Source organism: Wolffia australiana, chromosome 3 (genome assembly GCF_029677425.1).
Source record: "Wolffia australiana isolate 7733 chromosome 3, ASM2967742v1".
Lineage (NCBI taxonomy): Eukaryota > Viridiplantae > Streptophyta > Magnoliopsida > Alismatales > Araceae > Wolffia > Wolffia australiana.
In genome coordinates, this window is record NC_135837.1 from 1,642,501 (window position 1) to 1,658,135 (window position 15,635).

The following is a 15,635-nucleotide window of genomic DNA, read 5'->3' on the forward strand; positions in this document are numbered from 1 at the left end:
GGCACTTTGCTCTCCTCTATATTCTTTATTGGACGGTTCGGATGGACTTCGTCGTTCTTTCCCAGCAAAAAAAAGGAAAGGGCTGTATCACATCGAGATGTCGATTCGTTTTCCGCCCCAAATGAGATGGGGAATTTTTTTCATGCTGAACCTTGCAGAACTTATTTTTCAGATAACTTCTTCGCTCCGCATCTGATTCATCTTCATCTTTATTGACTTCTTATCAGATTCAGATTCATCTTGACTCCGCTCTATTGCGTCTGAATCTTAATCTGAACGCTCCTCGTGCCTCATATATTCACCGCTTCCGCGCCTCAGTTCTGATTAAATTCAGTTATTATCCGCTCCCGCTTCACTCCCGCTCGTAAACTTCGCGCCTCAGAACCTTTATCTTTCTGAGTCGAGGCCCGGCCCGGCTCGTGTCGTTCTAACTACCGACGGGCACCGCCCACCGCCCATGCCCATGCCCACGCCCATTTGTGCGTGCGGAAATTTGCACACTTGGTGCGAATTTCCGCACCTCACCGCACGCGCATGTTTATAGGAGGGTTAACCTAGGACAGCGTTACCTGAATTCAATGCATTTAAATTTGTTCTCTTTGAGATTGTAGTCATTGCTGCATGGTTATGTCTCTTCTGCCTTCAGTGATGGTTAGTCTTGTGTATCTTGTAGCATTCTAGTGAATATGATCTTTGTGTGCCTTTGGAGTATAACCCACAACAATTGTTGTTTTATAGCCTGAGGAAGGATTTCTATGATATATATACAACAAGTTCAAACATCCAGATTTGTGAGAGCCATCCTTGGGATGGGCCATGTGAGTCTTGTCAGTCTTTCAATTTCTGGCAGAAGATTTTCTATTTTCTTTTAATTATTAGTGTGGGTTCACGAAACTTCTTGATACCTGTGTATCTGGGGGAGGATGGGCCATTGTGTACCTTTGCCTATATCTCAATAAAAAAACAGACGGTTCACTTATGTATTGAGAAGGCAGTTTCCAGTGTATCTGATACCTGTATGGTTTAGGATTAGAGAGTATGGCCACTACTAGTTCTCTTTCCGAGTAAGAAGATTTTTCCACCCCCCAAATATTAAATGACCAATTCAATCAGACTGATATTCATGAACGTTGGATTGTTCTAATTTCCCACCAAAGTGCAATATCATCCTATCTGATAGCTGAAGCCTAGTTATGATCCTATCAGATGTTTTGTTTTTTGGTAATCAAAGCTGCTGTATAATGTAATTTTTGTCTATTGACTATAGTATCTTACTTTCGAAGTGTGGTTATGGAAATTGTGTATTATGTATAATTCTTTTGAGTTTTGCAGAAGGAAGTTGAGTCTCTTGCTGCTCTAGATTTGCCAAGGTGTCATGCTAACCTTATTTCTCCAGTTTTAAGGGAGGGTTTTATAATATTTTGAGTTATGTTTATTCTATACGTTGGTTTCTCTAAGATACCCCAAAATCTAAACTTAATCAATTATTTAAATGGTTTCAAATTAGAAATGCGGGGAGTATGAGAGTTCAAGCATGAAACTAGACGCCAACTAATAAATCTTTATTTTCCTAAACTTCAAGGAAATACCAACAATATGAATAGTACAAAATTTATTGGTGTCTAAAGCTGGTTCAATTGTAGCGTTTATGCTGCCTGAAAATGAGTTTTGTACTTTTACTGTACATTTTACTTAGAAAATTGCTATCAGAAGATACCCATTGCAGGGGACAAAAAAGTGGAGCTTGTCCCCTCTATAATTCACGTAGAAACCTAATTGATTTTTTGGAAAATAGATACTCCGGCAAGATGATTTCCATATAATAGTAAAAATTGGATTAAAAATAAACAATGCAGATGAAAAATTCCACTGAAAATTGAGAATCATACATTTTATTTTTATAAATTATGACCCGGATTAATGTATATTCTGAATCTTCAACCCAAAACTAGTCTATTACACTGACATATGTCTTTCTTCTTAGGTGCGCAAATATCTTATTTTTTCAATTAAGTTTTTTTTAGGCAGATTTTCCTCCTGATATTTTTGCAATCAATGGTCGATCATGGCCATACTCTTTAATATCTAGGATAAATTGTGAACAGAAAATCCTATGCATATTGCCAGATTGCGCAACTTTTATTTACCACGCTGATTTTAAACTACAAATTACCATGATTTATGTTCTTTAAGTATAGATTTCGTCTATATCACTTCAAAAGTAATTTTCATTAATCATATTCAATATTTTTTTTTTGACTTAAAATAACATGCGATTCTGATTGATACGAGACTTTGCCTATCGATCAACTATGACTGTGACATACGTAAAATCAATTGGATTCTTTTCATATCCATGACGTATCAAAGTGAAATATTTGTAAACAAATTGCTTGATAATTTCTACATTTTCTAGATACATATTACGTAGATCATAGATTTAGAAACAATTTCGTGTCATGGAAACTTTTTAGTGGAAGCAAATTGCATGACAAGGAAAAAAATTTAGAATCATAATATATAATATATTTTCCATAAATTCATGGAATTATCTTACGATGAAGTGTGTTACATTTGTCTCCTAGTGCAGATATATATTCGAATCTTTGTGATTGATAAATATCAGTAGCTCGTATCCTTAATCACAGTCTCGTTGATATGTTTTTAGAAGAACTACATACTTAATTGATGCGTCAAATTTAAATATTTTTCCATCTGTTAGATGTTATTGAAATGTGATAAGATGAAATATTTTTCCCAGATAGAAGAAGTTATCTTAATTGTTAATGCATACAACTTGTCTCCAAATGTGTATAATTGATTTTTTTGAAAATGTGAACATCATCAGCCCTCATCTTTAAATTAATTGCATGACTAACATCACAGACAATGGGATAATTTTGGAAAACAACACATAATTAATATGTGCAGTTAGCCAGATATCTAGCGCCAAATAAAATGTATATAGATATGATAAAATGAACTAGTTTTCAGAATGATACAATATCATCCTATTGTAAAATTCAACCAAAGAGAAAAAAATGGCTGCATCAGAGTAAGACCATAGATCAAATGAGATACTGAAGTTGGAGTCTCCATTTATGAATAAAAACGAGGCGCAAATTTATGAGCAGAAACGAATGGGCAAAGTAAATAATCAATTATTTCAGATATTCCATCTAGTTTTTGGTTCTTAGTCATACTTTGTTAGTAGCCATGAAATTGAATTTATCCTGAACTCTATAGTTTATCTGGATCATGAAAGTAATCATCTAGGCATCATCAAAGTGGGCACATAGTCACGATAACTATAATCTCATAATTACTAACTTATTTGATGTTTAACTGCATAGAATTTGTATCCGTGTGCATATGAATTTTAGTATTTCAAAATAAGTGATTATCATCAGCGTAGACTCTTCAAGTAATTCCATAATTGAACGAGCTACTTAAATATTATGAAAAGTTAATCATCTGACACTGAAATAAAATGAACAAAAATATCATAAAAAGAATCAGTATCCACAAATATGCAAAATTATCTTGTCTTTTAACTCAAAAATTGAGAAAAAAAAAAGCAAAGGAGAGCAAGATCATAGATTAAAAAACTGATGATGAAGTCGGGACTCTCCACACAGTAATTTCATAATCGCACGAGCTACTTAATTAATATGTACAGTTAATTATCTGTCATTGAAATAAATTAAACAAAAATATCATAAAATGAGTCAGTCTGCACAAATATACAAATTTATCTTATCTTTTTAATTAAACAATGGAGAAAAAATACAAAGGAGAACAATAGCATACATTAAAACAGATGATGAAGTCAGGACCCTCCACAAAGGAACACAAGCAAGGTCGAATTTATGAGCAGAAGCGACGGGGCGAAGTAAAGAATACAATAAATTATTTTCCTAGTCTAGTTTTATAATTCCAAGAAAATGAATGCATCTCAAAATCCATATAATTCTAAACTAATTTTATTGGTAACCAATTTGGTTCATAGTCTGAAAATCATTAACTATCATAACAGAGGGCACAGAGGTATGAATAACTCTGAGAAAACAATTTCTTGTTTGTCTGAGGTTTAAACTTCATTGTCAGAGTTTAAAGGGATATATGGACAAAATAACATTCATAAGATAGTCCGAGGAAAAAATCTCGAAGATCTTCAGGCTCGGCTCGTCCCACGCGACCCACTCCAGTTTTGCCCTTTCTTCGTGCGATTCAATCTCCGTTCTCATCCAAGGCGAAAAGGGTATTCGTAAGATCGATTGTATTGCTCAGATTATCGATCTTTCGACGGTTTTTTTGGGGGATTAGGGCTCGCCGAAGAGGAGAAGGGCATGGCTTGGAGACGTCTGCTCGTGCAGGTTGAATGTCTCGTATTCTTGATTTATGTTCAATTTTCCTTATTTTTTATCTATTTATGTCAGTTTTTATACGTGTTGTTGTATTTTTGCTTGTCAGTCTCGTGGGTAATCGGTCTTCGTTTAGGTTTTTTTGGAGGAAATTGATTTTTCCGTGATTTTCAGTCTTTACTTCTCTATCCGTTGGTTTTATTGTGTCATGATTTATACCTTGGTTTGGTTCATTACCCTAATATATTGTTGAAGGATAGCTGCACAGTGTGAAATTAGAGAGATTTTTGTGGGTGTTGGTGTATGATTTTTGCTTATGTTGTAGTATTTTCTGTCTTTTTTGGGGATTGGGTAAGGTTTGATTTTTTTAATGGAATGCAATGATTATGTTGATTTTAGTCTCTTTCTTCCAAATTGATGGTATGAATTTTCCTTTTCTTGGCTACCCTTTCTTGATAGAGCTGCGTAGACTGTGGGAATTATTATAATTAGGTTAGTTGTACGATGGGAAATAGATAAGCTGACAATTTCTGATCGCTCATTTCATTTTGATCATTTTATTTTCTATGGAAGAGAGAGCTTCATTTCTTTAATTTTTTGAGGAATTAAATTATGCTATGTGCGCCTGAAGACCCTCCTATCTACTAGAAGATGAGAATGTTTTCTATCCATCATGTGAGAAGACATGAATCGTCCTGAGAGTCAAATAAAAATATTTATCTGCTTCCAGACGCATGAATATTTCATCGTACTGTTCTTTAATGATCATTGTGAGAAAAGCTGGATAGTTTATTTGGGTGCTTAAGTATGTGCAAGACCCCTTGCTCGTCGACCGAAAATTTATGAGTAGCTGGTTTCGAGTAATGTGTTGAGGGGTTTTTCTAATTTAAAGAAGTTTATTTTATGCACCTGGTTTTTTTTTTTTTCTGGGCATGATTTATCATAAAGAGCGCGATAGTAGATACTTGTCCAATAATTCCTGTCGCCAGTTTATGTAGATAATTTTAACAAATGAATTTCTGAATATTTAACTCTTGTTTTAATATCTCATCTGTGCAGGCTTCAGTAAAACAGCAGAGGAACCACTCTTTAGTTGACTTGACCTCCCAGCCTTCTACTGGTCTATTTCGATTTCAAGGGGAGACTGGTATGCATTTACCTCGTATTTATTTCTTTCTTGATTTGTACTAATTTGTCTAAGTCCAACAAAATGCATTTTTACTCTTCCTGAAGTCCAATTTGAATCCGAAACATGTTGATATGGTTATAAGTCTCATCTAATGTAAGGAACTGGTGGGCCGTATTACATTGGTAGGTGGACAGTTATGCGATCCCAATTATGTCTATAGGGTGTTTGTGGTAATTTCCCCTCAGAGTTAGTGCTTTTTTTTCGGAAAAAGAGGGAAGACCACACCGCAAATGGTGATCATCTAATTCAGGGGTAGTTCTCTTATAAATACTAATAGCTCTCCCTTTAGGAGAGGAGCAAAGAATAATCAATTGAAGTGGTTCCATCTTTCTATCTCCTTGTCTCGGTCCTCTCTTCAATCCATTGGCCGGAAACGTCTCTAACTCACCGGATCTTTGAACGTTTTCCCTCTATGTTGATCCCTATCGCTTGCAATTTATCCCTCTATTTCTTTCCTCGAAGGGAACTCTTTAAATTCAAATCAGATGGTAGTAGGGGGGAATTTTGGTCATTGTAAGAGTTTTTGTGGGGGAGACAACTTATTACATTATGTGAATTATGTTTTTATCTTGAAGATAGAAGTTAACCCTAAAGTATTTTTCTCTTATAAATCACCCCATACTCTAGTATTCAACCTCTGATGGTTGAAGTAAACCAGGTTCTCCAGTCTTCCATACGAGGAATGGAAATCATAATGGCGATAATCTATACCTTGGGCTTGAAAATTTGGTAGACATGAAAACTTGTAAAGTCTACCTCTTGCCTTCGTCTTGTTTTAACAAATCAGAAACTGTTAAATCGATGGTACTATGACATCAGTCTGATGCAATATACCATCTGGGGTAAGTTTGGCATTTAATCCGTAAGAGATATTTTGGATATTTTATTCCAGTTTAATGTCCTCTAACTAGATGCAACTCTGTCTCTTGGACGGCAGCCACAAGTGAGAAACGGAAGTTAAAGCTTGGCTAAATCTCTCATCTGCTTCAAATCGCAGTTCATTCTCGGCTCGACCATTCAGTGATCTCCTATCTCCGTGAATCTTTACTCGGCTGCCTCATCCACAATGGGGCTCTCCCTTCTCGACCTCCCTCATTTCCGGCCCCTTGTGATCGCCTCACGCGTAAATGAATTTACCAGCCGGCTCGTCCCTGATTGATTTCCACCTTGTCTAACATCCGTCTCTCCCTCAACCCTCTGTGAATCCGTCGCCTCTCCGTTGCTGGACCTGTACCATGATCAATCTCTGCCTCATCCACTCTCGTTCTCTCCCCAATCAACTCTCGGAAAATCCCCACCATGTGATTGCCTCTCCCTCGCTGGATCTTCAGCCAGCCTGTCCCATGATCAGTCTCTACCTTGTCTACGATCAGTCTCTTCCTAATCAACCCTTGACGAATCCCTCTCTTTGTGATTGGCTCTCCCTCAACAGATGTCCCAGCCACTTAATCCCCGATCAATATCTACATCGTCTACGATCAGTCTCTCCCTAATCAACCCTTGGCGAATCCCATCCGTTGTGATTTTGATGCAAACCTCTCCAGGAATTACTGGGAAAAAATGTAGGAAGAAAACCCGTCTCGCACGTTCAACTTAGAGCAGCTTGGGAGGACCAAACTTGGTGGGAATCTCCCACCATAAATTCATATCAAATGGGATGAGTCGAGGGGGAATCATTCTCGAGTCGGTTGCCAAGGCGATTACGGCTGGTTGTGTAGATCCTCCTTGCAAGAGGAAGGCGAGACCAATTCGGTTCACCTTTTTCATTGTCTCATCCCATTCTGTTATTCTTCTTCCATCTTGAACTCTACGATTCCCAGAAACAATTACTACTTTTGGCCTTTCTCTAGCCGGATGTCCGGCTATCTCGTCCCCAATCTATCCCTTCCTCCTTTACCCCGATCTATCCCCAATTCATGTGGGAACTTACATCAAGGTTCCTATCATACGTCTTACCTGCAGTAAAAGTGACAAGGAGAAATAAAAAAAAGAGGGGCCGAAACACGCAAACTGATGATAACTAGGACACAGAGATAGGATATCATTTCCCATCTGCTGGCAAATCCTAAGTTTATGCTTGCCCTAGTTTCGCCTTTGCTGTCCACTACCGATCTTCACCTTTGTTAATACTCCATTATGTTGGATTTGCTGATGTTTTTCGCTGCTTGCAGGCGCTAAACTTCTAAGGTTTCAAGAGCGGTGCTTTTCACGATATGCGGGCAACTTTTCTCGCAGATCTCGTGATCTGGAGGGAGGCAATGATTATCTACTCAAAGAGCTCTACCGAAGCGAGCCGGAATCAGTAATAAGATTATTTGAAAGTCAACCCGGATTACACACAAATCCATCCGCTCTTGCTGAGTATATCAAAGCGTTGGTCAAAGTTGATAGACTGGATGACAGCTCAGTTCTTAAAACTTTGCAAAGAGGTGAGTATCGTTGCCTGTTGACTCTTCTTGAATAAATCGTAAAGATATCCACATTTTCTCAGTTGAAGTATTTTAATTTACAATTACAACTTTTTTATAGTTGGACTTTCCAATTTTCAGTTCTAATATTTTCATTATTAGACCTCTTTATTGCTAATATAGACCTCTTTATTAATTAAACGTTGTTGTCCGTACATTGCTGTTCACTTTACATGGAAGAGAAATAAGTCTATGATATCAATCAATGCAGGGCTATCGAGTTCCTCAAGGGACGAAGATTTAATGGCGGCCGCTGCTACTCCAATGAGAAGCGCTGGTCGTCTGGCGAAGGACGGGATCCTGGGGTCAGCCGCCGCCCCCGTTCATGTCGTCACAGCGGACACAGGCCATTTCAAGGATCAATTGTGGCGGACGTTTCGCTCTATTGCCCTTGCCTTTCTACTGATTTCAGGCGTTGGTGCGCTCATTGAAGACAGGGGAATCAGTAAAGGTTTCTCTCTATCTCTCCTCTCTCTCACACACACACTCTCTGCTAAGGATAGTCTCGGTTTCGCACTTTGCAGGGCTCGGCCTGAATGAGGAGGTACAACCCAGCATGGAATCTTCCACAAAGTTCAATGACGTGAAGGGCGTTGACGAGGCTAAAGCAGAGTTAGAAGAAATCGTTCACTATTTACGGGATCCCAAGGTAATATTAACATCCATTCAATATTCAGCTAAGCACATATCCCCTCACGAATACCTTTGAGGAAGAGATGCAAAAATTGATTCCTGTAATTGATTGGTCAAGGGAGACTATATTTGATGCTTCATGGTTCTAGGTTCTATGTTTTCTGACTTTACCTTTTTATTCTATTTTATATATTTTTTGATATCCTATCATTTAGGTAGATAGCTTTCACTGACTCCCTCTGATGGATGAGTGGTTGCATGGGTCAGCGGTTCACGCGGCTCGGAGGGAAGCTGCCTAAGGGGGTGCTGCTGGTGGGTCCGCCAGGAACCGGGAAAACAATGCTGGCGAGGGCCATTGCTGGAGAGGCAGGGGTCCCCTTCTTCTCTTGCAGTGGCAGCGAGTTCGAGGAGATGTTCGTCGGCGTCGGCGCCCGCCGCGTCCGGGACCTCTTTGCTGCGGCCAAGAAGCGCTCCCCCTGCATCATCTTCATCGACGAGATAGATGCCATCGGAGGGAGCCGCAACCCAAAGGACCAACAGTACATGAAGATGACCCTGAACCAGCTCCTGGTGGAGCTTGATGGGTTTAAGCAGAATGAAGGCATCATTGTCATTGCGGCGACCAACTTCCCCGAGTCCCTTGACAAGGCCCTGGTGCGGCCCGGCCGCTTTGATCGCCATATTGTCGTCCCCAACCCTGATGTCGAGGGCCGGCGCCAAATCCTTGAGTCCCACATGTCCAAGGTTCTACTCTCACTCTTCCTTTGCTTATCAGTTTCTATAGATTGAAACGTGGGGGGTAAGAGATGGGATCTGAATCTTCTTTCTTGCGTCCAGGTGATGAAGGGAGAGGATGTGGACCTGATGATCATAGCCCGGGGGACCCCCGGATTCTCCGGTGCCGACCTCGCCAATCTGGTGAACATCGCTGCGCTGAAGGCAGCCATGGATGGGGCAAAGGCGGTGACAATGGATGATCTCGAATATGCCAAGGACAAGATCATGATGGGCAGCGAGCGAAAGTCTGCCGTCATCCCCGATGAGTCTCGGCGCCTCACCGCCTACCATGAGGGTGGTCATGCCCTCGTCGCCATCCACACGGACGGCGCGCACCCTGTGCACAAGGCCACGATCGTCCCTCGGGGCATGGCGCTAGGGATGGTCGCCCAACTCCCCGAGAAAGATGAGACCAGCGTCTCCAAGCGCCAGATGCTCGCCCGCCTTGATGTATGCATGGGCGGCCGCGTCGCCGAAGAGCTCATATTTGGTGAGGATGAGATCACCTCGGGTGCCTCGTCAGACCTCCAGCAGGCCACAGCCCTTGCTCGGGCAATGGTCACCAAGTACGGGATGAGTGACAAGGTAGGGGTGGTTGCGCACAACTACGACGACAACGGCAAGAGCATGAGCACCGACACCCGTCTCCTCATCGAGGAGGAGGTGAAACAGTTCTTGGACAGGGCTTATAACAATGCCAAGACAATCCTGACCACCCACAGTCGAGAGCTCCATGCCCTCGCCGCCGCCCTTCTGGAGCATGAGACACTGTCAGGGACACAGATCAAGGCGCTACTGGCGCAGGTGGCGGTGCCAGAACAGCAGAAGCAGCAGCGAGTGCCGGATGAGGAACCCGTGGCGGTGGTGCCTCCGCCGCCTTCGCCGCCATCGGTGGCGGCCGCCGCAGCTGCGGCAGCAGCGTCTGCTGCCGCCAAGGCCAAGGGTGTTGCTCAGCCTGTGGTGGGTTCATAGACCTTTGCTCAACCAGTTGGAAGATTTTGGTTGTTGGAGGATGATGTATAGTAATTGATCCTGCCTGGGCTTCTTCTTTCTACTCGCCACAGCACTGTCAGTAATCGAAACATCTGTTTCCCCTTCTCTTGGTTCTCTAAAACTGTGCTGGACAGTGATATGAGAACATCGAAGTAGCCCTGTTGAACTGGCGTAGGGTGCCACTTACATTTGCAAATTTCCTCTCTTTGCATCTGCAGGACTTTCCCCCTAATCTCTTTACAGTTGGCAAATGTTTTTGGTTTTTTCTATCCTTTGGAATAAAATAGTGAAGTCCCACAGAGTGGCTCTCATTTTTTCAGTAATCTAAAAAAATGGAGATTGGCATTGGACGTAAAATTCGAACGAGAGCAGTTTCAGTTAGATTTGAATGATAGATTGCCTTTTATTTATTATACCCAAATTACGGATATTTCCATGATGCACTAAATTTGGTTTGATAGGGAAGAATGTAGACAAACTACGTCTTTCCATAACTCGAAAATTTTCAAAGTTCTGTAATTGAACATCGTTTTTCTTCGAGTTTATTTATAAACAATAGTATCATTCACATTTGACTGAAACAAGACGGTAAAAGCTTAATCTTTGATAAGCCGTTCAGATAATAAAAAAAAACAACACCAATTTTTATCTTTTACACTTATTTTTGTCACAGTTGTTCATATCCCAAGAAAGGTTACCAAATACAATTCAAATGTCTCATACTGTTTAGGAGAAAGTTGCAACTATAGTTTGTGTTATGAATATAACAGACCTCCGATAAAGAAAAGGAGGGAATTTCTGATTTGATCCATTCTAGCATTCTGGGATTTCTAGTCCTGTTCAACGATCATCCAGTATATGTTAATCTTTGGCAAATACACGAGCAATTTAGGAGGCATATCCCCATCCGTTTGTATCTGTCATCATCATCATCATAATCTCTCTTTCTCTGATATAGGCTTTTCTTACTGCTCGCCACACTAGTGCGACCTGTGCTCTCCTACTAAGAGTTTAATTAGGCCCGTTACGAAGATCCGGGTCCAATAACGGGATCCGGATCCTCTTTCTTCCAATCTCGCCGGGCATCAAGTCCGAACTCATCTCAATACTCATACCAGTTCTCGTTCAGGCTCCGATCTCCCACAGCGATACTCTCCTCGATCCAGGAAGGAGGAGAGCGAGATCCCGAATACTGATCCACCGCGGGAGCATCTCCGATCACATCCATGGTGAGAACAAAACAAAAATCTTCATCTCCTTCTCCTATCCATGATTTCGCCGAATAGGGTTTTCCAAATACCAAGTCCAGATCTCCCCCTGTTTATCAAGTTGGTCTTCTCTCTCTCTCTCTCTATCTCAGGCCAACTCTGCGAAGCCGATTTCCAGCCCTCTTCCAACGGAGTATTATCCCACGCTGGCCTTCCTCACTCTCGCCGTCGGCCTTCTCGTCACCGCCTACTTCTTCATGTAAGACCTACTTGCCTCTTACGAAACGAGTGCTTTGATCTCTCATCATCTTCGATTTTACATATCTAACATGATATGTCATTTTTATATGGTTCTAAGCTACGAGGCCACGGTGTCGAAGAAGAACCGCAGCCTGGTGACGGAGATTTCAACGGGAGCAGTGGCATCTATTTTCCTGGTAGGTTAATCAGGGATTCTTGGCGGGGCCAAGAAAATAGACCGATTTGATGTATATTTTTTTGGGCTTGTCCTGAAATTTTGAGATTTTCGTTGTGGCAGGGTTTTGGATCTCTTTTCTTGCTGCTCTCGGCCGGAGTTTATGTTTGACTCTTGAGGAAAATCGGGCTCCTTTCTGATAATCTCTCTCTAGACTTTGAATGACGATGTCAGTGCCTTGAGATATTAAGAACCAGATCATCTCTCTCTCTAGAATTATGGTACCAAGTCATTGATTCATAAACACACATCAAATGATGTCAGTGGAAAGATCTTGATCTTTCTCTCTTCTACTATGAAGAAGACTCAGGGGGTGTCCGATTGATCCGTCCAATCGGACATCCTGGCCTCCAAATCCATCCTAACCATCTCTCTCTCCTCCAGAAGGAGAACATCATCAATGCATCTCCTCAAGTGCCCAGCAGACTTGGTCTTCATCAGACGGACACAGAACACCCCCTCGTCTTCTTCCTCAAACAGACCCCCCGAGATCTCTTCAGCCTGGTCTAAGAGGTTGAAAACAAGGGCCGCCCCTCTCAGCGGCCAAGTTATCCTTTCCTCCGAAAGGCGACACGTGGCAACGTAGTTCAGCAACAGGGCGAACTCTTCCTCCCCCAACAGCCTCGGTCTCGAGACCAGCACGGCCATGCCCAAGGCTCTGTGGAGCGGGCTCGACACGTGGAAGTTCCTCAGCCACGTGTCAGTCCACGTCACTCCCTTGGCCTTTCTTTTTCTCCCTTTCTGGTGGGTCCCCTGATTTGCCGAGCTGGCAATCAGCTCTCCCACGAGACGGGAGCTCTCTCGGTCTACTGGGCTGAGGATGAAGGAGACGTACCAGGAACCGGCTTGCTGGTGTTTGTTTTCTCCGGCGAAGATGAGAGCAGCGGCTAAGGAAAACCACGCCGGGAAGTTCATCGAGAGGGCCCTTAATTTAATTTAAAAAGAAAGGGGTCAGTAATTTTGAAGAGTTTTCTTTTTAATTTAAAAAAGAAAAAATGGGCTTGTTCTTGCTTACCAGGGGGAGTTGTGGTCTATGCTGTATTGGGCCGGTTGGGCTTGGATGAGATTGACTAGATGGAGAAGCCCATCACGGGAGACGGGCTCGGTCAACGCTGCCAGAAGCTGGGCCTGCTGGTGTGTAAAGTAGGCCCTGAGAGGAGGAAGTTTGAGGGAGAGGACCATGGAGAGGCCCCACCGCATTGGCCTGGATAGAGCATCTGCCAAGGATGACGTCAGGGCAGCCTGAAGGTCCGCCACGGCACCGAGGCCGCTGATCAAGACGACGAATTGGAGTTAGTGTGGAAGCTTGGTGTTGACGCGTGGCGTTGACGTTTGTTGATGGTTTGCCGTTGACGCTATCAAGGTCAATTGCGTTGACGTCATCGTTGTCACCGTGTCATAGATTGATGGTTTGAAAATTTGATGATCTCGTCGTTTGGCGATGATGCTGTCAACGTCGATGCCGTTGTTGTCACCGTCAACGTCAATGCACAGTTGATGATTTGGTGTTGTTGCCGTCAACATCAACTGGAATAGACATCGACGTCATCACTGTCAACCATCCATACTTTGCATCAACATCTTCGCATGGCCAACTAGGCCAGTCGAGGTTGACGACGACTTTGACAGTTGACAAATTTTAACTAGAATTTTACCATGTTGACGGCTGACGCAGATGGAGTCATCCCTGTGATATGTCGTCAGCATCAACGTCAACCGTCAACAGTAACCTCGTCCAGGTCATCATCATTATCATCATTGACCACCGAAAACTTCGTCAATGTCAACGGCATTGCCAACTTCGTCAACGATGGTGGGTCGATGACGTTGACGACTACCTGAACCCTACAGGGGAGAGGATGAATGCAGGGCTTACGTCATGAGAAACCAGTTGTGCAGGAGCGCCCTAGTATGAGTGAATGCAGTCGGAGAAAGTATCAGGGAAATGAAGAGCGTTCGCCAGGGCAATTGCTTGTGAAGCTCGTCTTTGAGACGAAGAAAGGGTCTGTCAAGGGACTCCCTAAGTAAGTTTGATATATCATCTTTAAGCAGTGATGGATCGAGATACCACAGAAGTAACCTGCAAGAAATAGTTCAAAAGTTTTCAGAACAAGCAAACATATGCAAATCCAAATTTTCGGGAGTTGACATTTAGCAAACCATAAGCTGATTGATACTTTGGAGTTTTTTTTTATTTTTGTCATCAGTCTTTTGATCTTTTGATTGATTTCAGCTAATGAACACACAATAGTCCAAAACAGAATTCATCCATGTTTACTGTACGAAATGTGTTTCCCAATTGTTTACCTGGTGAATTGATTAACCTTAACTTCAGATTTGACACAGCGAAAGAACCAAAAACCATAAATTTAAGTTTATGAACAGGCAGGATAAGAGATTGATGTTCTTGGAGTTGGGAATGCAAAAATATTGTTAAAATTAATGCGGAACAAAGGAATGATGGTGGAGTGTTTAACCATCCCCAGAAATTGAAAAGGGGAAAGCTACACAATTATATCGCTAACTTAGTTGTATTACCTCAAAGGAATCTCCGTAATATTTTCATAAGTTTCTTGAGGCAGAAGGGATTGGATATCCAAAATGGCCGAACTTCCACTGACGTTAGGAGTCTGATGATACACATAACACATAGACAACGGAAATAGGCATTGAAAATTAGACGAGGACACCGCGACTTTCAGTAGAGCGCCAACTAAGGACCGAAAAAGATCTGCACAGGAGGGAAAGAAAATGATGCATCCGATCCAATTTTTTCAAACACGGACATGCTCTAAAAAATGATACATCTTTTCTTATTCCACACGCACGAAAGTGACGATTCATCTCACCGTGTCCCTTCAAAATGCCAAGAACGTCAATGCATCCTCGAATCAACTTCTCATTATCGGCCAAGAGAGTACGACTACCGACGCTTAACACCTCCAATTTCCTTTTCCCGTCTCCGCCGGCCCGGAGGACATTACAACACACCGACGACGACAAAACTGATATCAAATTCCTGACGATGCAATCAACAGTTGAACCGTAAACCTGAGACATAATTTGGACAAATTTATATCTTCCCGAGCACTGTAATGGCGCCGATCGAGCAATAAAATGAAATTAAAAAACCGATGAAATAGAAAAATCGAGGCACCTCGCGTGCTCCGAAGCACATAATCGACAGGATCGCGTCCAAAACCCTAGTTTTAGGCGATATTGCGCGATGATTTGGGTTGAGGCGTTCAACCAGAGATGAAATTGAGGCTTCTGCCGCTTCTTCGTGGCCGCCGCGGCCATCTTGACTACGCACAGAGACAGCCAACTCTGCGAAGAGGCGATGAAGCTCTTCCAACTCTTCCATTCAACTGTCACCGGGAAGGCGGGAAACCAGGCTTTCAAATTCTATTTATACCCCTCGATTCTTGAAGAGTGTTTGCTGCTTATCTCCCGTACGTAGCAGCACGCAGCTCATGCGTACGTATCACGGCAGTTAGAACCAGTAGGAACGTTCGATGACGAACGTTA

The 15,635-nt window shown here is 42.2% G+C and overlaps 3 protein-coding genes across 3 annotated transcripts; 2 read left to right on the forward strand and 1 right to left on the reverse strand.

Moving 5' to 3' along the window:
- The first annotated feature begins 4,160 nt into the window (after positions 1–4,160).
- On the forward strand, positions 4,161–10,743 carry FTSH4 (FTSH protease 4). Its single transcript, XM_078572008.1, has 7 exons — positions 4,161–4,376; positions 5,424–5,511; positions 7,725–7,982; positions 8,233–8,472; positions 8,546–8,670; positions 8,922–9,398; positions 9,492–10,743. The coding sequence occupies exons 1-7, from the start codon at positions 4,350–4,352 to the stop codon at positions 10,401–10,403; spliced, it is 2,127 nt and encodes a 708-aa protein (XP_078428134.1). The 5' UTR covers positions 4,161–4,349; the 3' UTR covers positions 10,404–10,743.
- A 751-nt stretch (positions 10,744–11,494) lies between these two features.
- On the forward strand, positions 11,495–12,323 carry LOC144700576 (uncharacterized). Its single transcript, XM_078572010.1, has 4 exons — positions 11,495–11,653; positions 11,785–11,891; positions 11,991–12,069; positions 12,171–12,323. The coding sequence occupies exons 1-4, from the start codon at positions 11,651–11,653 to the stop codon at positions 12,216–12,218; spliced, it is 237 nt and encodes a 78-aa protein (XP_078428136.1). The 5' UTR covers positions 11,495–11,650; the 3' UTR covers positions 12,219–12,323.
- A 70-nt stretch (positions 12,324–12,393) lies between these two features.
- On the reverse strand, positions 12,394–15,474 carry LOC144700574 (acyl-CoA synthetase family protein). The gene is made up of 6 exons (XM_078572009.1): positions 15,265–15,474; positions 14,957–15,158; positions 14,646–14,838; positions 13,984–14,187; positions 13,123–13,377; positions 12,394–13,032 (listed from the first exon to the last, which is right to left on the reverse strand). The coding sequence occupies exons 1-6, from the start codon at positions 15,469–15,471 to the stop codon at positions 12,414–12,416; spliced, it is 1,680 nt and encodes a 559-aa protein (XP_078428135.1). The 5' UTR covers positions 15,472–15,474; the 3' UTR covers positions 12,394–12,413.
- Positions 15,475–15,635: the final 161 nt, after the last annotated feature.

Excerpts from the sequence above, each read along its gene's own strand:
- LOC144700574 (XM_078572009.1), bottom strand. The coding sequence starts at position 15,471 with ATGGAAGAGTTGGAAGAGCTTCATCGCCTCTTCGCAGAGTTGGCTGTC. Across the intron at positions 15,159-15,264 it reads TGTGCTTCGGAGCACGCGAG|GTTTACGGTTCAACTGTTGA; the intron begins GTGCCTCGATTT and ends ATTATGTCTCAG. Across the intron at positions 13,378-13,983 it reads CACAACTGGTTTCTCATGAC|CGGCCTCGGTGCCGTGGCGG; the intron begins GTAAGCCCTGCA and ends CGTCTTGATCAG.
- LOC144700576 (XM_078572010.1), top strand. Across the intron at positions 11,892-11,990 it reads GTCACCGCCTACTTCTTCAT|CTACGAGGCCACGGTGTCGA; the intron begins GTAAGACCTACT and ends TATGGTTCTAAG. Across the intron at positions 12,070-12,170 it reads CAGTGGCATCTATTTTCCTG|GGTTTTGGATCTCTTTTCTT; the intron begins GTAGGTTAATCA and ends TCGTTGTGGCAG.
- FTSH4 (XM_078572008.1), top strand. The coding sequence starts at position 4,350 with ATGGCTTGGAGACGTCTGCTCGTGCAG. Across the intron at positions 5,512-7,724 it reads TCGATTTCAAGGGGAGACTG|GCGCTAAACTTCTAAGGTTT; the intron begins GTATGCATTTAC and ends CGCTGCTTGCAG. Across the intron at positions 8,671-8,921 it reads ACTATTTACGGGATCCCAAG|CGGTTCACGCGGCTCGGAGG; the intron begins GTAATATTAACA and ends TGCATGGGTCAG.